Raw genomic sequence first — 25,175 nt, forward strand, 5'->3', positions numbered from 1 at the left:
TTTAACCAATCTTGTCATATTGTCATATATGATAAGGGCATCATAAGAAACATTTACATATAAAGTTTGAAATAAATTCCTTGAAATATAGTAATGAATATTAAACGGCACAAACACTTTAACCAGAAATCTAATCAAATCAGTGTGATAACTCTAAATCGTTCAGTCAAGCTTAAACTTGTAAAATATAATCTGGAATGTTAGCTTACTATCTAATGTTAGTTTAAATTTATCTCTTTTAACAACATTATTATGAACATATCATTGACAGTCATGAGCACTAACTCTAACAGTTCTTCCAATGGCAATTCTCTCCCTTGACAATTCAAAAGCTTTGGTAAGGAACATTTGAATTCAGTGTCAACATAATTTACCAAGCTTAAGTTTCCAAGAATTTAAAGTTCATCCTTAGACAGGAAAGCTAACTCTCACTGTCATCAGCATAATCATCAAAGTTCTCTCCCTGTACTACTTCTGATTGGTGATAGCGGCCCCTACCTGCAAAATCTTCATTGTCTTCTGTAAGCTGTGCAGCAAGGGTGGTAACTGCTGGAGTTGTGGGAGCAACAATTACTTCCTCTTGGCTCCGTTTACCACTACACAAATACAAATTTACATCACAATAAATAAATTTTTAATTAAAACCAGTGACAATATGCACATCCTAAAGTATATGGTGAGTGAACAGGTGATAGTCAACTCTCTAACAGTCAGCATCTTAATTCCAAACCTGATACTAGAGCCCTGGAATATCAACCCATTACGCCCATAAGTACAATTAACAAAAATATTATACCTTTCTTTTTACTTTTATTTTTAATTTAACTTCACAAAGTAGATTTAAACAGTTTGATAAATATTTTATAAAGTAATGATATCTTACCTTATACATCTTTGTAGACCTGATTTCATCCAATTATAGAAGTTAAATTCAGCTATACCTGTAATTAAAAAACTTATAATGTAATGTAATGCTTAAAAATATGAAGATTTACCTAGGAAGCAGCTAGGGATAGCTTAAAAACATGAATATTTACCTAGGAGGTAGCCAGGGATAGATTGAAAATATGAAGATTTACCCAGAAAGTAGCCAGGGTAACCTTGAAAACATGAAGATTTACCCAGAAAGTAGCCAGGGTAAGCTTAACAAGAGCTGTCAGTAGGACAGCACGCTCGACTATCCTAAGTGCTTGATAGTAAAAGAGCCTTGATAATGTTAATTTTTTTTAAGTTCACAAAAGGGCTAATTTTTTTTTATAAATTCATGTTATAGGCCTTAGAGAGAGTCTAATTATACAGTATTGGCTTGACTATTCGGAAGGTAATGTCACAAGGGTGTTTTATTGAGTAATAATATACTAATTACCTATGAATACATAAATTTGACAGAAAAGGTACAAAGGCTTGTTATTAAGATGTTTTATCAAGTAAATCACTGCTTTATTATCATGAATGCATAAAATTGTCCCAAAAAAAGGCACAAACCCTTCAGTAGTTATTGAGATAACAACTTACAAGCAAAACTTTACCATAAGTTGAAAAAGGGGAGAAAAATCAGCCTAAATGCAAGATAGAATTATGGATCTTTGTCAGTGACCTACAATTATGACCCTAAATGCATATGTGAAGTTTTAAATAAATATCTTTAATAGTTATTGAGATATGTAAAACTTGCATGTAAACATTAACCAAGAGACTAAGTAGAAAAGGGGAGATGAATCAGCCTTAATGCGAGTAGAGTTATGGAACTTGGTCAGTGACATACAACAATTATGACTCTCCAATTATGACCCTAAGTACATGTGTAAAGTTTCAAGTAAATATCTTTGAAGACCTTTAACCTTTAACCAAAATTTTTAAGTTTCAAAACAAATAATTCTACAAATATTGCAGGCAGAGTTATGCTATTTTGCAAACTGATATACATTGTTACTATAAATAAGTATTGTAAGGTTAAATTGAAAATCTCAGGCAATAATTGAGATATTTGACTTTACAAAAAACTTTAACCAAAATTTCTAAGTTAAAAAGGGGCATAATTCTGTCATTATTGTAGGTAGAGTTATCCAACTTGTCAATCTGATGTACATTGTTACTATAAATAAGTATTGTAAGTTTCAATTGAATATCTCAAGCAATAATTAAGATATTTGAATTTACAAAAAAACATAAACCAAAATTTCTAAGTTAAAAAGGGGCATAATTCTGAAAATATTGTAGGTAGAGTTATCCAACTTGTCAAACTGATGTACATTGTTACTATAAATAAGTATTGCAAGTTTCAATTGAATATCTCAAGCAATAATTGAGATATTTGACTTTACAAAAAACTTTAAACCAAAATTCTAAAGTTAAAAAGGGGCATAATTCTGTCAATATTGTAGGTAGAGTTATCCAACTTGTCAATCTGATGTACATTGTTACTATAAATAAGTATTGCAAGTTTCAAATTGAATATCTCAAGCAATAATTGAGATATTTGACTTTACAAAAAACTTAAACCAAAATTTCTAAGTTAAAAAGGGGCATAATTCTGTCAATATTGTAGGTAGAGTTATCCAACTTGTCAATCTGATGTACATTGTTTACTATAAATAAGTATTGTAAGTTTCAATTGAATATCTCAAGCAATAATTGAAATATTTGAATTTACAAAAAACTTTAACCAACGCAGACGCAGACGCGGACGCTGACTGCCGACGCCGACGCGCGACGCCAGGGGCGACTACAATAGCTCTCATATTCTTCGAATAGTCGAGCTAAAAAGGTGAGCATTTACCCAGAAAAAGCCAGGGTTAGCTTGAAAACATGAAGTTCACCTGAAAGTAGCCGGGGTTAGCTTGAAAACATGAAGATTTACCAGAAAGTAGCCTGGGTTAGCTTAAAAACATAAAAGATTTACCTGGAAAATAGCCAGGGTTAGCTTGAAAGCATAAAGATTTACCTAGGAAGTAGCCGGGGTTAGCCTGGCCTATGTAGATGTAGACACCTATGGGCAGCAATGACTTCTAATAGAGCATAAATCCACTGTGTTCCAAACATTATCACCCCACACACCAATTCTGAAATAACAAAAAAACACATTTATCAACATTAATCTATTTTTTATAATCTCAAAACAATGTTAAAGTATTTCACAAAATAACATATGTGATTAAAAAAAACATAATTGAAATGATAATGAAGTGATATCAAAGTCAACAGACCTGGTTAATGTGCTTTTCAACAAGGCCATATGGCCCTTGTTAATGTGATATTTACTGAGGCCAAATGGACCTGGTTAATGTGATAATTTTTGACAGAAAGTACGCTGTCTGAAATAAACTGGCACTTACAACATAAAAATAATTCATACAAATAAATTCAATATTTGTGCAATTCATAGTCTGCTTTTAGTAAGCATTTAAATATTTTTCATTATTGGGTAATTTTTCACTACAAAAATTATTGGTCCAGACCAACATCAAATGGTAAATAAATCTAAAAAAAAATGGAGAAAAATAATTTCAGTACTGCAGTGTGGGTTAAGTCCCTTTTATAAAATTGTCTATGACAAAGTCAATCTAGGGTCTGCTCGAACTTATGGTCAAAAATAGTCAGAATGGAAATTGAGTTGACTGAAACATTGTACAGGACAATAATTCTTTTCTATCCTGTCAAGGGGAGGTTGTGTAGCTGAAACAGTGACGTCACTAGTCATGAACCACTTGGATGGTAGTTCTGAACAGTAATAAACAATTCTTGTCCACAACCAGTCTGGAACTACCAAGATTATATTTTAGAAAAAAAAGCAGAACAAGTCTTGAACACATGATTTTTTTGTTGTGTTTAAAGGATAGCCTACAGTCTGTCTATAACACAGTCAAGTACACTAAAAACAATACTTACCTTACTTCATTCTTTATAAGTAGAATTATAAGCTCTGTTTGTGGTGTAAAAAAAATGAGAAACAAAACAAAATATTACAAACATGTATATACATACCCCAAATAATGACAGCCATCTGTTACATAAGAATGAGTACCATGACCTGGGTTGCTTGGTGATTTCCATATTAGGTGGTTGTCTTGGATCTAAACACAAATAAAACTACTTACTGTAAACTAATAAAAGATGAATCTTTTTTAACAATTTATTGTTCTTATTTTATATATGTGATAAATAGATTATTATATTCATGTAGATTCGATACTAAATTTATTGAACTTGTTGAATTAAACAATATTTGTTTGTTTGTTTGTTTGTTTGTTTCATTTTACACCTTTTTCCAACAGTATTTCAGTCATATAGGCGGGTAGTTTCCTAACCATCGCTCCTGGAGAGTTACACCAGTACTAGACTACCTTCCTCCGCGCTAAACTACCAAAGCATCTCCCGGGGATCGAACCCACGCCAGAGAGGTAACTGGATTAGAAGTCATCGACTCTAACCCCTCGACCACGGAGGCGGCGAATTAAACAATATAATGCTGGTCAGAGGCTCGCAATAATATTATTTTACAAGCCAAGTTGAACTATTTAGCAGCTGAGAAGAACTAGAGCTGTCATCGATAGAAACAATACTGATGTATTGTTGATATTTTTCTGTCAATCAATAATCGATACACATCTATAAACAATCAACAATTTTGACTAATTAATTAAATGTCTAGAAATTATGAAAGTTCACCTAAAACATATACAGAAGCAGTTGTCCATGTCTAAAATTATGCTGTTGCACTGTTAAATGTAAGCGGTCGCCATTTTTAAAAGTTGTGTGTTTCAAGGGAGGAAAATAATTGTGTTTGACTCAGAGGGATATCATTTGGATTTGTAAGTCATAAACCTTTTTAAAAGAAAGAAAACTTTTTTGAGGATTGTAACAGACAATAAATAAGTGTTGAGAGATGTGTAAACATTCAAAAATTGGCTAGGATATTGGAAAACTTTGCATTGCTGAAAGGCTGCCTTACGAACGCTGGATTGTTTACTTATTCTTTGGGCTGATTGCTGTCATTGCTTATTAAGTTTTCATAAAGCATACGGCAGTTATTGCTCGTAGATACTTAAATATGGAAGGAATGTATTTTTCAGAATTTAAAAATTAAACGAAAAAAATTAAGAGACAATATTTGGTGATTGGTAATTTGAATGAATAGAAGTAAGTTTTCTTCTCTTTTTTTATTATTTTTGACATTTAAGTCATTTTTAAAGTTGAACTTTGTTTATCTCTTAACAGCCTGAAATTGTCAGAATTGTTAGCAAAAATAAAATTGAGGTACCACATGGGAAAAATCTTATTAAGTAGTTTCGTCATTGAAAAGTGTGAAATTATATTTTGATGATTTTCACTGTAAAATTATCAAATAAAATTTTCACGGATAAATCAGTAATCCACAGAAAAATTTTAAATAGAAATATTTAATGATGACATTTTAATGGTGTATTTAATATTTGAATATCCACATCAGTTCAAGTTAATTGCAACATATTTGTTTTAACAACTCTTTTTTGTTTTTTTAAAGGAGACTTTAATAACTATTTTTTGTTTATCAAAGGGGACTTTAACAACTACATAATGAATTGGTTCCCTGTGCATATTCCAAATAAATTTTGTCATTAGCCAGTTCATTTGTTTCTACTTTGACATTCTAAAACTGTTCATATCATATTATTATACATAAATAAAAACAACAATGACGTACCTCCTTCCTTACAAAGCAACACTTGTGACGAATCACTGACCTCAGAAACATTATCTAGAGATTTTGACCTTTGAGTGGCATCAAAATCAGGCTCTGATGGTGACATCTGACCATGAGATTCTTTGCCCTGTTGGTGAATTAAATGATGTTGACCTCTATGGGTCAATCTCTCTGGAAATAGTTTATCTAAATCAGTGCGTATAGTCTGAAAAGAGTCTTTATACGATTTTTCGGTCACACTTGTCGCTCCATATCCACTAATGTCTGTGCTTTTTCTTCGTGATTTATCCTGAACACCAAATCGTAGATCGCGTGCTTGCCTATGATCGTAACTCATGGCAAGAGCAAAATAAGAGTAATTTACAGCAGCGTATGACATCATGAATGCTGTTGTGACTATAGGAGCTAAAGTGTTCACATCTCCGACCAGAACAAACAATAGAACAACTAGGGTAATTAGCACTAGAGAATATATAGGGACTTTGTTTGGTCCACGCTGAAAAAGGAAAAAAAGGCAAATATAGTTTAATTGGGAATTGCAACTTTTCTGTCAGAACAGATACAGTATATAAGAGAATGAAAGTAACTAATTGCTAAATATTGTTCTTGTGAAATGAAGTGCAATTTACGGCAAACTTAACGGTCTTGGATGCGACACATCATCTTGATGTGGTAGGCATTTATGCCAAGTTAGTATAAAATCCTTCAATGCATGACAATGTTACAGTTTGGAAACTAATGTGTACCTTCAAACTCTTCTTATGAGGATAAGTACCTTCAAACTATTAGAAAGACATTGACCTTGGAGGTAGGAACATGGGTCTTACACACAACACATCATCTTGATGTGGTAGACATTTGTGCAAAGTTATTTTTAAACTCTTCAATGCATGAACCTATAATCTATAATTGTGATAACGTGAACCTTCAAAATATAAGTGTGACCTTAACCTTTGAAGAGGAGACGTGGTTTTTGGATGCAACAAAATGTTGTCATGAGACAAGTTAATTTAAAATCCCTCAATGCATGAAAAAGTTACAGTCTGGACATGATTGTTGTGTAAGTGGGGACACACAGACAATGAACGGACATGAGCCTTAGCCGTGACACATTGTCTTCATGTGGTAGACATTTGTGCCAAGTTATTTTAAAATCCTTCCATGCAAGACAAAGTTACAGTCCGGACATGAATGTGTATCTTCATACTCTTCTTGAAAGAGTTAGTACCTTCAAACTTTAAGTGTGACCTTGAAGGAAGGAACATGGGTCTTGGACACGACATGTCATCTTGATGTGGTAGACAGTTATGCCTAATTATTTCGAAATCCTTCGATGCATGACAAAGTTACTGTCCAGACAGGAATGTGTGTACCTATAAACTCTAATTATAATAAAGTGAACTTCAAAAAGGTAGTGTGACCTTGACCTTTGAGGTAGGGACCTGATTATTGGATGCAACACATTGTCTGATATGGTAGACATTAATGCCAAGTTATTCTAAAATCCTTCAATGCATGACAAAGTTGCAGTCGGGACACAAATGTGTGTACCTATAAACACTTTTTGTGATAAAGTGAAACCTCAAAATGTTAGTGAGACCTTGACCTTTGAGGTAGGGACATAATTCTTGGATACGACATTTATGCCTAATTATTTTAAAATCATTAGATGCATGACAAAGTAACTGTCCAGACACGAATGTGTGTACCTATTTACTCTAATTGTGATAATGTGAAAATTCAAAATAATAGTGTGCCCTTGACCTCTTAGGTAGGGACAAGGTTCTTGAACGGGACACATTGGCTTGATGTGGTAGACATTTGGGCCAAGTTATTTCAATAGCCCTCCATGTATGACAAAATTACAATCCAGACATGAATGAAGTGGGCAGGCACAGATGGACGAAGAGACAAACAGACAAACGGTACAATTTTAATATGCCTCCCTTTGGGGGGGGGCATAAAAATAAAAGTATTTCTGAGGCATAATAGGCCTTTAACTGATTAAGTCAAAAAGCTGATAATGGTAATCATTCTTTGTGTTCACAGGACTTTTAACTCATTGAGAATAATTTCAGAAAGGACAAGTTAAATGTAAAAAAGTTTCTGCACTACTTACACCATGTCCAAGAACTCTAATAATTGGTATAACATTTTCATTAGCTATGGTTTGAAGTATTCTCGGTGGGCCATACAAACTTCCCATACAAGCCGATACAGATGATATATACAAGCCAGCCAGCCACAAAAAACCAACAATAGAGATCTGAAAAAAAAAACAATAATACAAACATTAGCTAGATTAAAAAGAATGCACAAACTTTGGTCTGATGGGATATAAAGAATGCACAAACCTTGGTCAGAAGGAATATAAAGAATGCACAAACTTTGGTCAGAAGGAATATCAAGAATGCACAAACTTTGGTTTGATGGAATATCAAGAATGAACAAATTTGGTCTGATGGAATATAAAGAATGCAAAAATCTTGGTATGATAGAATTTAAAGAATGCACAAAACTTTGTCTGATGGAATATAAAGAATGCACAAACCTTGGTCTGATGGAATATAAAGAATGCACAAACTTTGGTCTGATGGAATACAAAGTATGCAAAAAAACTTCGGTCTGATGGAATATAAAGAATGCACAAACTTTGGTCTGATGGAATATAAAGAATGCACAAACCTTGGTCTGATGGAAAATAAAGAATGCACAAACATTGGTCTGATGGAATATAAAGAATGCACAAAGTTTGGTCTGATGAAATATAAAGAATACACAAACCTTGAGTCTGATGGAATATAAAGAATGCACAAACCTTTGCTTGATGGAATATAAAGAATGCACAAACCTTGGTCTGATGGAATATAAAGAATGCACAAACTTTGGTCTGATGGAATATAAAGAATGCACAAACTTTGGTCTGATGGAATATAAAGAATGCACAAACTTTGGTCTGATGGAATATAAAGAATGCACAAACTTTGGTCTGATGGAATATAAAGAATGCACAAACTTTGGTCTGATGGAATATAAAGAATGCACAAACTTTGGTCTGATGGAATATAAAGAATGCACAAACTTTGGTTCGATGGAATATAAAGAATGCACAAACCTTGGTCTGATGGAATTTAAAGAATGCACAAATTTTGGTCTGATGGAATATAAAGAATGCGCAAATCTTGGTATGATGGAATATAAACAATGCACAAAATTTGGTCTGATGGAATTATAAAGAATGTACAAACCTTTTCAGATATCATGTAGTCTTTATGCAAGTTCTCTCGCAAACATGTGGCTCCAATCACCAACGTAAATCCTATATACAGAAATGTTCTGAAAACAAAATGTACAGTATAGATGCTTTTCACATAGTAATAATTACCTCCCCGGGCGGCCATTTTGAGGGTCATTTGCAAATACATCATATGCTTAAGATTAGATAATTAGGGTAACATTGTCACAAAATACGCCCATCACAAAAGCTTTTGACAGAGATGTGGGCATTATATATATGCATATAGGAGATATGCTATGGGCAATATCAGGACAATTCTAGTATCTGGATATTTTTTCATCTCTAGTGACCTTGACCGTGCAAAGATTAACCTAAATTGACATGTGTCACACTTGTAGTCATGATAGTTATCATTTTTGTTACAAATTATCAATAAATGATCACTTAATGGTTCCTGTTCACATCTACTGTTTTCATCTCAACTTTGACCTCTCTATGTGACCCTGACTTTGGTTGCAGGAACCTGGATTATGTGCCCAATACTTAGCCTTAAATTGTTGAACATTTGTGCCAAGTTACATTAAAATACCCTGATAAATGTAGAAGTTTTGTTCTGGACATGTGTTTTTTTTAATGACCTCTAAGTGTGACCTTGACTTTAACCTAAAAACTTGGTTCATGTGCATGACAATGCTTCTCATAGTTGTGAACATTTTTATGAAGTTTCATTAGAATACTTCCATGCTTGTAGGAGATACACTCTGCACAAAATCATCTTTAGTGACATTTACCATGCATTTATTAACCTAAATTACATGGTTCTCGTCTGTAGTCATGATAATGACCATTTGTGTTTCAATCCCTCAATAAATGATGACAAAATAGTCTAAATACACCTTTTCATATTTTTATCTGAACTTTGAACCCTATATGAAACATTGACATTGCCACAGGGCAACATTCTGCCTCACAATGGTGAACATTTGTGCCAAGTTATATTGAACTCTCTCTATGCATGTAGAAGTTTTGCTCTGGAGATGGATGTTTCAATAACCTCTTAGTGTGACCTTAACCTTTAACCTAGAGACCTGGTTCATGTGCATGACACTGCTTCTCATAGTTGTGAACATTTCTATGAAGTTTCATTAAAATCGTTCCATGCAAGATATGCTCTGGACAAAATCTCTATATTTTATCATCTTTAGTGACATTTACCTTGCATTTATTAACCTAAATCAATGGTTCAAATCTGTAGTCATGATAATCACCATTTGTGTTTTAATCCCTCAATAAATGATGACTAAATAGTCTAAATACACCTTTTCATACTTATATCTGAACTTTGACCTCTATAAGTGACCTTGACCTTGGCCGCAGGGGCCTGAATTTTGCATTAGACACTCCACCCCACAATTGTGAACATTTGTGCCAAGTTATATTGAGATCCCTCTATAAATGTAGAAGTTTTGCTCCGAACCAGTTTTTCAATAAAGTGTAAGTGTACAAAGAATTATTTAAATAAAGTGCAATCCCAACCAGGATCTTCATATAAACTTATTATAAACCAAGTTTGATTACAATATCTCATTCTCAGACTCAGCACGAAAAAGATGAACGGTTTGGCTCCTTTTTTTAACCTTGCCTGATAAACTTTGTAATATCAGACACTTGAATGTTACTCTCTGTAAGTCATTGATATAAGTAAATACTCACGATACACCTAGAGCAGATAAAGTCCCTCGTGGTATATTGACAAACGGTTCCCGTAAATCTCCACTCATGTTGATACCTGCTAAAATGCCTGTTACGGTAGAGAAAAACAGACCAAATATAGAGAAGAATGTTTCCCCAGGAAGATAGGCTGGACCCGAGTTGTTATGTAGATTGAACTCCCTGTAACCTGTTACACCATGGTCTGAAACAAAATCAAGTGGTCATTGTCAATAAATTGAACATTGACAGATCTTTTCTTTGTCTTAAAGTTTCATGCAGAAGAAGTTTTTATTGTTAAACTGATGAAAGATTGTACTAATGTTCCATATTTATCTGTATGTAGAAATGAACCCTACCTTTATCTGTATGTACAAATGAACCAACAAAGAAGTCCATCACTGAGAGGAATAATACAAACAGCAGTACTAATTGAAGTCGAATCACCCATTTAACTCCAGCTATATTTATACCTGTTAAAACAAAACAGAAAATTATTTATAACCATCTTTTCTTGTTGAAACAAATGAGCATGTTAAGATTTTAGAATATTATGATTATTATAAAGTTTTATAGGTTTTAAAATAACCTTGGCGTTCCTATATATCCTTATACTAGCAAAGATAAAAATCTTGTTAAAACAGATTTACCATAATGCGTAAAATCTAATAACATATATACACACAAATTCTGATAACATAAACCCAAAATTTTTAAATTTTTAAAAAAAACCTCTAAATAAAACTCACAACAAAACGAAATCCCAAAAGCATATCTACAATAAAATCTGAAAAACTACTTCAAAACAAATTCCCCTAACCCTAAAAAACACAAAATTTTAACAAACCTACATATACTCATAATAAAAATACCAAAAATCAAAAACAAAGCCCACACAATTTAAAATTCCCCTAAATAAACATATAAAAACAAATTCCCACACAAAATCATATATGTAAAATATCTTCACATATCACAACATAAACCCAAACACATCATAAAAAATACCTTTTCAACATCATAAAATTTCCCCAAAACATATCATAACATACCCACACAATCAAAATACCCCACACTATCATAAAATACCTAACCCCATTAAACAAAAACATTACCTAAAACATATCATAACTTATCTACACATATCATAACTTATCTACACATATCATAACATACCTGAACACATCATAACATACCTACACATATCAAAACATACCTACACATATCATAACATGTCTACACCTATCATAACATGTCTACACATATCATAACATACCTGAACACATCATAACATACCTACACATATCAAAACATACCTACACATATCAAAACATATCTACACATTTATAATAACATTCCTTCACATATCATACCTACACATTTATTATAAAATACCTACACACATATCAAAACATATTTTAACAAGTGCACATATCATAACATACTTACAGACATATCATAACATACCTACACATATCATAACAAACCTACAAACATAACCCCATAATATAGGGACATCTGTGCCCAAGGTCATTGACTTCAAACCACTTGCCCTTCACATCTGTTGGTTTGAATCCCTACAAAGACCTTAGATTCTTTCATGTGAGAAAGCTATCCAGATAGCTTACGGAATGTTGCTGGCTCTTAAATAAGGTGCCCATTTGTGACTGAAATAATGCATGGAAGGGCATCTGAGGTGTTCCTCAGTCAAGCTGGAAAGTTGCCATATGGCCATTACTGTGTTGGTGTGACCCAACCCCTCTCTCCTCCTCCTCCCCCTACCAAAAAAAAATCCCTAAACATAATTATCTACATACATAATCACATAATTATATCTAACCTCAACATACCTTTACAATTAATCTTATAACAAATCAACAAAATAATCCTTTTTACAAACCTACAAACATAATCTAGACAATTCTAAATCTCAAAGAAAATAAACACTTACCTAAAAGAAGAATAACAAGGGCGATAGCAACGCCTTTGGCGATCCAAGGATTGTCAATGCCTGTCAGCCCCATGATTGATTCACCAAAACCCATTACTGACAGAGAGCATGTCACAGCCTGTGTCAGTAAAAAATTATTTGCAGCATTATGATCATGGTATTTTTCTACTTTCAGAATATGATAGTATTTTACTTTCATTACAACCATGCTTATTATAAGTCTACAATGATTTTTGACCTCAGTTTTAGTCAAAGACATGCTAAAATATAGAGTAAACAGTGACACCGAGTTGGTACATTTGTATGGCATAACATTTATATATTTTTGTCAGGTTATATGGCCCTATATAAACCGCTGTTGAAGGTTATAATGCAAACAACCATTTTTTATGGTCATTTAACATGTCAGGAATATTTATAACAAATTTATAATACAGCAATTCCTTTTTTTTTAGAAAAAAGTGACAATTCTTTATAAATTTATGAACATATTACATCATTTTTCAAAAAATTTATATTTCTTGGTTTTTAAATATCTAATTAAGATAACAGATAAAAAAAATAAAAGTTGCAAGCCAATATTTCTTAATCTATCTACATGTACATTGTACTTGAAAAGCCATTTAATCGATCAACATCAGAAAAATTATACCTGAGCAAAACAGTAGACCACTCCAACACTGCCACCAATTCTGGATCCAAGGACATGAGATATGAGAAAATACACCCCTCCACTCTCCACTTTACACCTCTCACATACACCTATACCACTAAGGGCTACTATGAGTACTACAAGCACGGCCAGTACGATAGTTAGTATGGTGAGAACAATCCCAGCATTCCCCTGAAACATGTAAATATAACGCATAACATTCCCATGCATTGACAACTTCATTCTTTATACTCAGCACTCATTACCTCCCTTGAGATGCACAGTGATATTGCTATTATTACCTCTCTTGCAATGAGCAATATTTATTTTATTACATCCATTTGAACGTGGAAAAAAAATGTATTTAAACACCTCCTTCCAGTTTCAGAACAATATAGTAATAATTACCTCCCTATAAATGCAAAGCAATATAGCATTTCATTACCACCCTTGAAATGCACGGTTGCATGGCATTTATTACCTCCCTTGAAAAGCACAGCAGCATAGCATTTATTACCTCCCTTGAAAGGCAGAGCAGCATAGCATTTATTACCTCCCTTGAGATATACAGCATTGCTAATTCTACCTCCTTTGAACTTTTTATGCTCATTACTGGCAATGGGAATCACAACAATTACCCTCAAAGTACATAACAGTTTATTACTTCCCTTGTGAAGCATTGCTATATAAGAGTTATTATCTCCCTTTTAAGAAATGAGCCGCGTCACAACAAAACCAACATAGTGAGTCTGCGACCAGCATGGATCAAGACCAGCCTGCGCATCCGCGCAGTCTGATCAGAATCCATGCTGTTTGCTGTCAGTTTCTCCACTTATAATAGAGTTGGTAAACGAACAGCATGGATTCTGATTAGGAGCGCAGGCTGGTCTACATCCATGCTGGTCGCAAACCCACTATGTTGGTTTTGTTGTGATGCAGCTCAAATATATTTACCACAATCCAGCCCATCCTGAGGAAGATCACCACACCCAGCAAGTTGATCATACACGAGGTAAACACCCCGTCCCAGGTGCCAAACAACACTGGCTCACTGATGAAAAAGTTGGCCTTCCACCACATTTTCTGTATGAGATTCTGAAATATAGACACAAGGATCTCTAGAAAATGTGATATCTATAAAGCATGAAAGTTGCTTAGGACATTAAAAATATAACAGAGAGAAAATGATTGTGAAGAATTTAAAGTGGTCGCATGAGTCAAAAGTTGCTTAATACACATGGTCACATGGGAAAGTTAGACTGTAATTCAATTTTAACATGGAAATGGTTAAAAATAGATAAATATGTGTTGAACTACAAAATTAATGGACTGACTATATGCTTGAGGAGAAATAACTTTCATGATATTATTTGGTTTACTGATATCACATTTAAACTAAACATTTATTTCATTTTATATGTAAAATGTAAAAGGATTGTATTGTGTAAAAACACTCATCTTCTTTACTTATCCTTTAGATGGTATATAGTGGGTTATATGTTCTTCTGTAGGTAGTATGTAGTAGGTTATGTGTATTTATGTTGGTGGTATGTAGTAGGTTATGTGTATTTATGTAGGTGGTATGTAGTAGGTTATGTGTATTTATGTAGGTGGTATGTAGTAGGTTATGTGTATTCATATAGGTGGTATGTAGTGGGTTATGTGTATTCATGTATGTGGTATGTAGTGGGTTATGTGTATTCATGTATGTGGTATGTAGTAGGTTATGTGTATTCATGTATGTGGTATGTAGTAGGTTATGTGTATTCCTGTATGTGGTATGTAGTAGGTTATGTGTATTCATGTAGGTGGTATGTAGTGGGTTATGTGTATTAATGTAGCTGGTATGTAGTAGATTATGTGTATTAATGTAGATGGTATGTAGTAGGTTATGTGTATTTATGTAGGTGGTATGTAGTAGGTTATGTCTATTAATGTAGGTGATATGTAGTAGGTTATGTGTATCAATGTAGAAGGTATGTAGTAGGTTATGTGTATTCATGTAGGTGGTATGTAGTAGGTTTTGTGTATTCATGTATGTGGTATGTAGTGGGTTATGTGTATTCATGTAGGTGGTATGTAGTGGGTTATGTGTATTCCTGTATGTGGTATGTAGTGGGTAATGTGTATTCATGTAGGTAGTATGTAGTGGGTAATGTGTATTACTTACTTGTAGGTGGTATATTATAGATTATGTGTATACATGTGGGTGGTATGGAGGTGGTTTCATGAAAGAAAGAAAATCAATCTGAAAATAATTACCTGATCTTCCTGGAAAAGTTCATTTTTATTTCCAACGTCTGCATGCTGGTACCCAGCTTCTCCTCCAGTATCAACATTGGCACAGTATGGAGCTTTTGCTGGTTCCTGGCTAAGTCCATACTTTCCCCAGTCTGGAGGTGGTGGCTTCTTCCTACTGGTTCCCCCTTGGCCACCACCGGTCCCCTGTGTTTCAGGCATTAGACTAGTATGCTCTGAATCTGACATTTTTAGAAGTCCCTCACTTGTTCCTGTCCAGATTCACTGCAAGATGCATCACTTCATGCTTCACCGCATTTCACTCTGTGTACAAAACAAGAAAAGAGAGCAAAAAATACATATTAATGAAATATACTTTTACTCCTTAAAACAACAGACAACAGTGATTTTAAGGGTCAATTTGGGGTCAAAATTTGGTGTCATTTCCCTCCAAAGAAAGTATTTATTGAAAAAAACCCTCATTTTTTTTGTTACAATTTGACAACAAATAAACTGTTCCCCCCCCCCTTTTTTTTCGCCTCCGCATTGTGGTCTGTACTGGAATATTCAGTTGCTACCAGCAGTCTTAAGGCTGATTGTGGACTGTACTGGTCATATGGGAATATTCAGTTTCTACTAGCAGACCAAAGGGTGTTTGTGATCTGTACTGGTTGTATGGGAATATTCAGTTGCTACCAGCAGACCAGGATACTTTGTTTTACAGATCTTGAATTTTATGTATCTTGACTAGGTATAAAAACATGTTAAATTCATCACCACGTATAAAATTAATGTCTTTTTGAAATAAACATACTGGTTTAGATTGCATGTTTTTCATGAGATTATAGAAATATGACAAAGATTCATACTTTGGTGATTTCATAATGAATTGAATTATCAAAATATGATTTGACTGTAGTCAAACTATATTTGAATGTGGATAAAAATCGTAATCATCATAAATCACAACATTCTGAAATATGCTATGAATGTCTTCTTATAAAATAAGAATTTGCATGAGATCATCTTGTGAAAATATACGAGCTGGAGTGATTGCTGTTGGTATAGAGCTTGGGCAATTTGTTCGTAAATGAAAAGTATGACATCAAAAATTAATGGTAATATCAGATGTATCCAACAAAAACATTGACATGATGTGATTACAACATGATCTGATTGCAACATGATCTGATTGCATTAACTTTTAGTCTGCTGACAGCTACAGAGTACAAACATGCAAACAATGCAGACCAAGATTAGCTGGGATACCCATGCAATCAGATCATGGTCTGCATTGTTTGCTTATTCAGTTAATATTATATACATGTACATGTATTTTTACATTTTTCCCTAAAAGTGATGAATGGTAATGTCATGGCTGACAAATGGACAAGTCCATTTTTGATATTTAGTGGGATACAGGTTATAAATTTTTTTCTATAACCAAATTTAAAAAAAAATTCAACAAAAAAAGGACAAAAAACACAACAACAATTTACCTTTTTCAGGACTATGTCATTTAAAATTGTTAATTATTTCCCACACGGAAGAATATTACAGTTCAACAGGTAAAAAGAAACTTCTCACACCTAAGTTTTTCAAAAACTGACATATTCCAATATACTAAGTTTAAACATACCGGTAATGATATCTACTTCACAAAACCAGCTATATCTATTATATTACTACTGTATTATTATATACATTATACACACAAAGTATATCCCCATTCAAACTTTTGCTACAAACCTGTTTCAAACTGATATGGGATTTAAAGAAAGAGAAAGTCCTTAAATCATTACTGTCAATATTGATGGAAAGATAAAATCTTTATTCATTGTAAATTTGATGTTGTTGTTGTTAAAGAAGACTGTGTCAAAGAATTAAAAGGGTTAAAATTATGTTAATTTATTTTTAAAACTGAAGCAAAATTACAGGTTTTTTTGTAAAATTACATTAATCTATTTTTTACAATGTAGCAAAATTACAATTGTTTGTAAAATTACATTAATTTATTTTTTACACTGAAGCAAAATTACAGAACAGAACAGAACAGAACAGAACATAATCTTTATTTGAGAGGCACAGATTACAAGGTGACATTTTGTAATTACATGTGTACAAATATATATATCAATATTAAATGTTAAATGGGTATCATAATTTAAATTTCATGTGGGGAAAGTGGATATTATCAACATACAAATTTCATAGGTAAATATTATATAGCTTTTAACACAAGTGCTAAATATATATATATATATATATATATATATATATATATATATATATATATATATATATATATATATATATATATATATATGTCTTTGCAAATTTTGACAATTTAATCTCAAGTTATCTAGAAATCAGGGAAAAATTAACACACTCGCACGCACAAACAGAAATAATATATTTGTAACGCATATACATAAACACACACGCGCGCGCACCAACACACGCACGCACGCACACACACACACACACACACACACACACACACACCTATACATACAGAAGTACTATTTGAAATTTACATGTACGCAATAGGAAAACAGTAGGAACAAAAAATACAGCATCATGATTTTCATTCATAGCTAATTTTTAGGGCGTGGTTTAAAAAATTACAATTACATTTACGACATGCGCTTATGAAAAGCGAAAAATATATATTTGGATGATAGATATTTAATATTAGGTTACCAATTATATAAACTAGAACTGCCACTATCATGGCGTGAATACCCCCGCATACCACTTTGTCAGAATCAACAGTGGCCATTTAGAGCTCAAGGACAACCTCCCTGCCAAATCTGAGGTTACTAAGCCAGTGCATTGCTAAGTTATGTATTCTACATGCTTCAAATGTGAAAATGTCAAAATCAATACATTGCGGACAGGACATTCTTTAGCAATTGAGAAGAAAAGCTTTTTTTTTGTCAAGGTCCCTGTGACCTTGACCTTTGACCCAGTGACCTCAAAATCAATAGGGGTCACCTTATAGTCATGATCAACATCCATACCAAATATGAAGACTGTGGGTCAAAGGAATCTTAAGTTAATGGGTGGACAAACTTTTTGAAGTCAAAGTCCCTATGACCTTGACCTTTGATCCAGTGACCTCAAAATCAAAAGGGGTCATCTACTAATCATGATCAAACATCCATGTCAAATATGAAGACTGTGGGTCAAAGGAATCTAAAGTTATTTGGCAGATAACGTTTTTGAAGTCAAAGTCCCTGTGACCTTGACCTTTGACCTGGTGACCTCAAAATCAATAGAGGTCATCTACTGATCATGACTAACCTCCATGCCAAATATGGCGACTGTAGGTCAAAGGAATCTTAAGTTATTGGGCGGACAAGCTTTTTGAAGTCAAGGCCCCTGTGACCTTGACCTTTGACCTGGTGACCTCAAATCAATAGGGGTCATCTACTAATCATGACTAACCTCCATGCCAAATATGAAGACTAAGGGTCAAAGGAATCTTAAGTTATTGGGCGGACAAGCTTTTTTGAAGTCAAGGCCCTGTGACCTTGACCTTTGACCTAGTGACCTCAAAATCAATAGGGGTCATCTACTAATCATGACTAACCTCCATGCCAAATATGAAGACTAAGGGTCAAAGGAATCTTAAGTTATTGGGCAGACAAGCTTTTTTAAGTCAAGGCCCCTGTGACCTTGACCTTTGACCTAGTGACCTCAAAATCAATAGGGGTCATCTACTAATCATGACTAACCTCCATGCCAAATATGAAGACTAAGGGTCAAAGGAATCTTAAGTTATTGGGCGGACAAGCTTTTTGAAGTCAAGGCCCCTGTGACCTTGACCTTTGACCTAGTGACCTCAAAATCAATAGGGGTCATCTACTTATCATGACTAACCTCCATGCCAAATATGACGACTGTAGGTCAAAGGAATCTTAAGTTATTGGGCGGACAAGCTTTTTGAAGTCAAGGCCCCTGTGACCTTGACCTTTGACCTAGTGACCTCAAAAATCAATAGGGGTCATCTACTAATCATGACTAATCTTCATGCCAAATATGAAGACTAAGGGTCAAAGGAATCTTAAGTTATTGGGCGGACAAGCTTTTTGAAGTCAAGGCCCCTGTGACCTTGACCTTTGACCTAGTGACCTCAAAATCAATAGGGGTCATCTACTTATCATGACTAACCTCCATGCCAAATATGAAGACTAAGGGTCAAAGGAATCTTAAGTTATTGGGCGGACAAGAAAAAACCGACGGCCGGACGGACGGACGGCCGGACGGACGGCCGGACGGACAAGCTGATTCCAGTATACCCCCCTTACAACTTTGTTGTGCGGGGGTATAATAATTCAAAGGAATGACCTAAATGGATTTCCCGATGTAATCGAATTTGATTGGTCATTTATTCACACGTTCAATAAATCAATGTTTATTTCACTTGACCTGGATGCTTACACAAAATAGAGCCGGAAGTGTGCTTAATTTCGTTCGGATGGGATTTTATCAGTGGAATTTAATGTACTTGTTGAATCGTAAGAAGTGCGCGTACATGGAATTATATACCGGTGAGTGTAATAAGTTATACAAATTGCTTTTGTTATTGTTGCTGTTTTTGACTAAGTTTATGCATACTTTTTTAGCGCCTGCCATGGTATACATATATTACACAGCAAATCAAACTTGCAGTATTTATATTAATAAACAACATTGGCCTATGATATTTCTAAAGTCTGATGCATAATCATATGAAATTAAGATAATAAACTTTACGATCGCTTAAAAAACTTCATAATGAATGCTACGTATTTTGCGAGATTTGTCAGCTGTATTCGGTCATTAGTGGCGAGCAGTTCCTTAAATTAAAGGATATTTGGATTGTTGTAAAATCTTCGATTTAAAAGCTTATTTCGTTTTTCCTTAAAAAATGGGCAGACGAGTAAATAATGAAACTCGTCACCTAGGTCATTTAATGGGCAGAGATTACATTTACGTTGCTCGTGGGGGATAAATGACTGGCTCCAACGGCCTACTTCAATCGGGAATCTATGGTTGCCCGTGCGAAAATGCATAAGGGCAAGTCGGAGAGAATTCGGGAGTATGGAAAAGTATTCCTCAAACAATGTGTTTTTCTTTAAATATATGGTACATTTGACCTTTGCTTGAAGCCTCAAGTTTCGAGCACCAATCCTGGAAAAACTGGTCAACAAGGGTAGGCTTGACCATCTTATTTAAAAACTTACAAGTTAGAGAGCGTTGGTTAAGCCAAAGGTAGGAATTTCCAGTTGAATCTAGGATTTGTTTAACAAAGGAAGGCCATTTAAAATATATGATTTGATTGTAACATATGCAGATAACAATTAAACGAGTATTTCGAGTTACTGGAAAGAATAAGCTTATTCCAAAAATTTACCATTCGGGACTTAATGATAATTTCAATAGGGTAGCGTCCAAGTTCACCATATAGCATATATCTAGGAGTACTTTTTCTGGTCTTAGTAATTTTGCGAAGAAAATTAGTGTGAACTTGCTCTACCATATCCAAGTTCTCGAAGCCCCATACAATTGTTTGTAAAATTACATTAATTTATTTTTTACATTGAAGCATAATTACAAATGTTTGTACAATTATGTTGATCTATTTTTTTCATTGAAGCAAAATTACAAGTTTTTGTAAAATTATGTTAATTTATTTTTTTACATTGAAGTAAAATTACAAGTTTTTGTAAAATTACATTACCGGTAATTTATTTTTTACATTAAAGCAAAATTACATGAATTTGTAAAATTATGTTAATTGATTTTTTACACTGAAGCAAAATTACATGTCAAGTCTTTGTAAAATTATGTAAATATATTTTTTTCATTGAAGCAAAATTACAAGACTTTTAGTGTTACTTATGCTCATTTAATTTTTACATTGTAAGGTGATATGTTTATATGATTTTGTTTTTTTTAGTGTGCACACTAAACAGTTGATTTTCTTGTTTTAACATTATCTATTTCCAGTAGATCTATCCCATTTTCAAAGAGACCTTCAGTTGAAAAAACAATTTTATGATGTTTTAAACTAAGTATTTCAGTAACCTTAAAAGCAGCTTCCTGAGAGCTATTTATAACACATCAGTGACATTCATTTCTAAAAATAGAAGATCGTCTGCTTTACTAAGAATGGACCAGTAGATTAGAGGTATCATTTAGGTATCAAAGTTTCCTTATTGTTTATGTATTAACTATTTCAACGTTGGCAAATTTCATTTCCCACCTTAATTCTTTTGATGAAACAACTTATCTAAAAACAACATACAATGTATTTAACTTTTAGAAGAGCTCAAGGCCGCTTTAACATATTTTGTTGAGAAGGCATTAAATAAGCTGTCATTTACAGTGGAACATTGTCACAGTGTTCTGACAATGGTAACTATGACAACGTGTATGTTGTGGAGGATAAAAATACAATAATGGAAACTTGAAACTTCGCAAGCAGGAGGGAAAAAAAACAACTTTTTAATGAAACACCAAGTACAAGTATGTTGCTGTTACCACAAGAGTAAGTCTTAGAAGTTTAATGAAATAAGCTTTAAGGACAATAAAATTTATATAATTTATGGTGACTTAAAAGATTTACTCCAAAATTTGTACAAATAAACTTTTGCAGTTAATCAAATGTGTTTTTTTCCCCATCTGACCTCTGGGTACCAATAATTTTTGCAGTTAATCAAATGTGATTTTTTCCCTGATCTAAAACCAAAGGTATAAATAAACTTTTGCAGTTTAGCAAATGTGATACCCCCCCCCCATCTAACCCCCCCCCCCCACATCTAATCCCACGGTACAAATTCAGCATATGTGATTTTTCCCCTTTCTATATTTGATTTTTTGAAAATATGAAAATATGATTTATTGCCCTAGCATGCAACACAAAATGGAACATAAGTGTATAATCTTGACAAACTCAAGACCAAAGTATAATAGATAGTGGCAACATGGCCGAGTGGTTAATGCTTCAGACTAGTAATCTAATGATCGCTAGCCACATGGGTTCAAACCCGTCAGGGGCAAGTCATTGTTTTCTTGAGCAAGAAACTTTACATTCATTGCTCAGACTACTGGTTAGTTCCAGGAACGTATTTGAAAGTTTGTCTATAAGCTTATACCTCCCTACACAATCGAAATAAAATAAATTCTGTATAAACCAATAGATAATGGATGTAGAATTAAATATAGGACTGAAGAAAACTTACACAAAAGGGAACAAATATCATTTTAAATGTCTCATTTATAACACTGTATGTTTGAAAAAGGATTTGAACTGACTCAATTAAAGTGAAACAATATTAGTAAAATTTCAAAATGTCAAAATTAAAACAGATTTTATATAAACCAAATTTTTTTTTTTTGGATTTTGCAACATATAAGCAAAGTGTACATTAAAGTCACTCATCTTAAAATGTTCTTGGAATTTAGAATATAGACTTATTAAGTATAATCATTATACACATAGTACATGAATGCATGGGTGGTCTACAGTCCCATTGTTCCCAGAATAATTATGTCTACACAGTACTTATAATTTTCTACGGTCATTTAACTTTTTTCTCTCCAAACCTTACAAAGATAATTAATAAATGGTCTTTTAACTTTATTCTTTGAATTCTTTCATCTTTGCTCAATTTTTACTTGATCCTCCATCTATTGCACAGTCAAAGACAATTATGTGGTTAATTATCAAAGTCATTACCCATATAAACATTATAGTACTTAAATATAAGCCAGCATAAAATTACATCACAATTTTCTACAGCATTATTAATTCCTTTCCAGCTTTATTGAGAAACAGTTGTGGACTATTCCTGTTAAAGGGTTTACATCTATATCTTAAGAAATATTTTTATAAAATTTATCAACAATAAAATTATATTGGTTCCATTATTATATGGTTGATTCCTGAAAAAGTTGTAACATAGAATGTCTCTGTTATTTAATACACCTCAACAGAATAAAATCTTCCGGAACAAAATATTATTTTGCTATTTTAAGTAGAATTCTATCCATTTAGCAATGACTTTGTGCATGCGCCACTCCCTTTAAAGCAATTTATTGCCATTTTTATTTCATACAAGCATTTTGGAAGTATTCTTTCTTAAAATCAAAACAATAAATTTTGCAACAGATATATAGCTTTATACAATTTAAAATGTATATTGTAATGCCTCATCACTTCTTTCTTCATTTCGATCAGACACGTGGTAAAAATGGGTGGGGTAGGGTAACATTTTTATACAGAGTTCATAAATTTTTAGTAGAAACCATAATTTAACAGAGTCATATATGTACATGTAAATATTCCAGTTGTAGAAGTAAAATAGATGATATCCGGAAATTGGCAAGTGTGGGTTTTATCCGGCAGATCCATAGGTACAAACAAACTTTTACCATTATAGCTTCATGGTGCATTACACGTAACAATACTGATTAGTCAACCTGTTGCGCTTATTTTCGGAGCTGTAACTGTAAAAGTTTGTACCCAAGGATTAGCTGGGGAAAACCCAAATATCCTTAATTCCAGAGTAAGTCTATTATGGGAGAGGAAGGGAAACGATTAGTCTTAAAATTAACAACACTCACATTTAAGCGCCCGAAAAATATCAAAACATGTAAAATCATGGTCTTAAAACATTGGCTACTGTTGTAAAAACTATGATAACAAATAAAAAAATAAGGTGATATACTTATATATATAATATATACATGTATATATTATCTAATAAACCATGATGATATGTGATCCAACATGATTTACATATGATTTACAGCCCAATTTCATTATACTGGTTGGTTTGTTAAATTTACATTTTCAGGCCGAAATCTAAGTGTCACAGCATGATTTTACTGCATGTGTGTGACCGCGCATTATATTGTATACCTTAATTGGCGATGAACGGTGTTCCGAATGTGGAAGTTAGAGTCACCGTCCTCTTAACACTCTTTTAGGGAGGCGTCTTTCAACACTCTTTTAGAGGGGTCACTTCAAATGTGCCACCTGTTCAACACGTTCAGACAGAAAGGTCTCTTCAAAATTTATCTGTCCAGCTAACGTACACTGAACTAATAGATGTTATCTGAAACTCTGCTAAAGTTGTTTCTTTCCTATTTTATCTCAAACTCAAACATAGCTAATACCCTTGTAGCTTAACAGTACACTAATGTTCACAATAGAATGATCGTTACATAGATACTGTAAATGTTTGTTTGTACCCACATAATTCTAAGACCAGGGAAGCCCCATTAAGTATCTCTTATATAAGCGTTAAGATATCAAAAAATTGGTTTCAGAATACTGCAATAACATACCTCTTTCTACAGTCCCAAGCTAGTCCTTTCACCCCCTCTGTTCTGCTTGTAAGTGTCAATTTCAAAATATTTCACCACATTTTATTGTTAATATTCCAGAAAATGAATACTTCCAGAAAAAATGTTGACACTTTACGAAAATTATCAAAACATCAATGTCAATTACTTTCAGCTAGTATTATGTCCCTTACAAAGAAATAAGCAGGCCAGTCAAGTTCCTTGAACTTCTCATTTCACAAGAGACTTTGGTAGCGAGCGTGTTTTTGTAGTGTAATATTATGATTATCCTCTTTTACTGTGTAACTGCATCGGTGATATCCACTCGTGTAACATCTGAAATGACAACATTGATCCGTATAAT

The 25,175-nt window shown here is 33.4% G+C and overlaps 1 protein-coding gene across 4 annotated transcripts in view; it reads right to left on the reverse strand.

Annotated features, from left to right (window-relative positions):
• Positions 1-25,175, reverse strand: part of LOC132754864 (solute carrier family 12 member 8-like) — a 115,070-nt gene that overhangs the window by 83,478 nt on the left and 6,417 nt on the right. For 3 of the 4 annotated variants that reach the window (XR_009629135.1, XM_060745611.1, XM_060745612.1), the window contains exons 2-12: positions 24,815-25,147; positions 15,497-15,796; positions 14,189-14,329; positions 13,235-13,426; positions 12,583-12,700; positions 10,991-11,104; positions 10,635-10,836; positions 8,932-9,019; positions 7,803-7,949; positions 5,684-6,179; positions 3,985-4,073 (exon numbers count right to left, since the gene is read on the reverse strand). Coding sequence is in view for 3 of the 4 variants with exons in the window: in XM_060745611.1 (XP_060601594.1) it covers positions 3,985-4,073; positions 5,684-6,179; positions 7,803-7,949; positions 8,932-9,019; positions 10,635-10,836; positions 10,991-11,104; positions 12,583-12,700; positions 13,235-13,426; positions 14,189-14,329; positions 15,497-15,721 (1,812 nt within the window). In the remaining variant the exon portion in view is untranslated. The remainder of the gene's footprint in view (positions 1-3,984; positions 4,074-5,683; positions 6,180-7,802; positions 7,950-8,931; positions 9,020-10,634; positions 10,837-10,990; positions 11,105-12,582; positions 12,701-13,234; positions 13,427-14,188; positions 14,330-15,496; positions 15,797-24,814; positions 25,148-25,175) is intronic. The other variant, XM_060745613.1, reaches the window with a different exon arrangement.

This window comes from Ruditapes philippinarum, unplaced genomic scaffold (assembly GCF_026571515.1).
Source record: "Ruditapes philippinarum isolate M1 unplaced genomic scaffold, ASM2657151v2 ctg1923_1_1_1_1, whole genome shotgun sequence".
In the NCBI taxonomy this organism is placed as follows: Eukaryota; Metazoa; Mollusca; class Bivalvia; order Venerida; family Veneridae; genus Ruditapes; species Ruditapes philippinarum.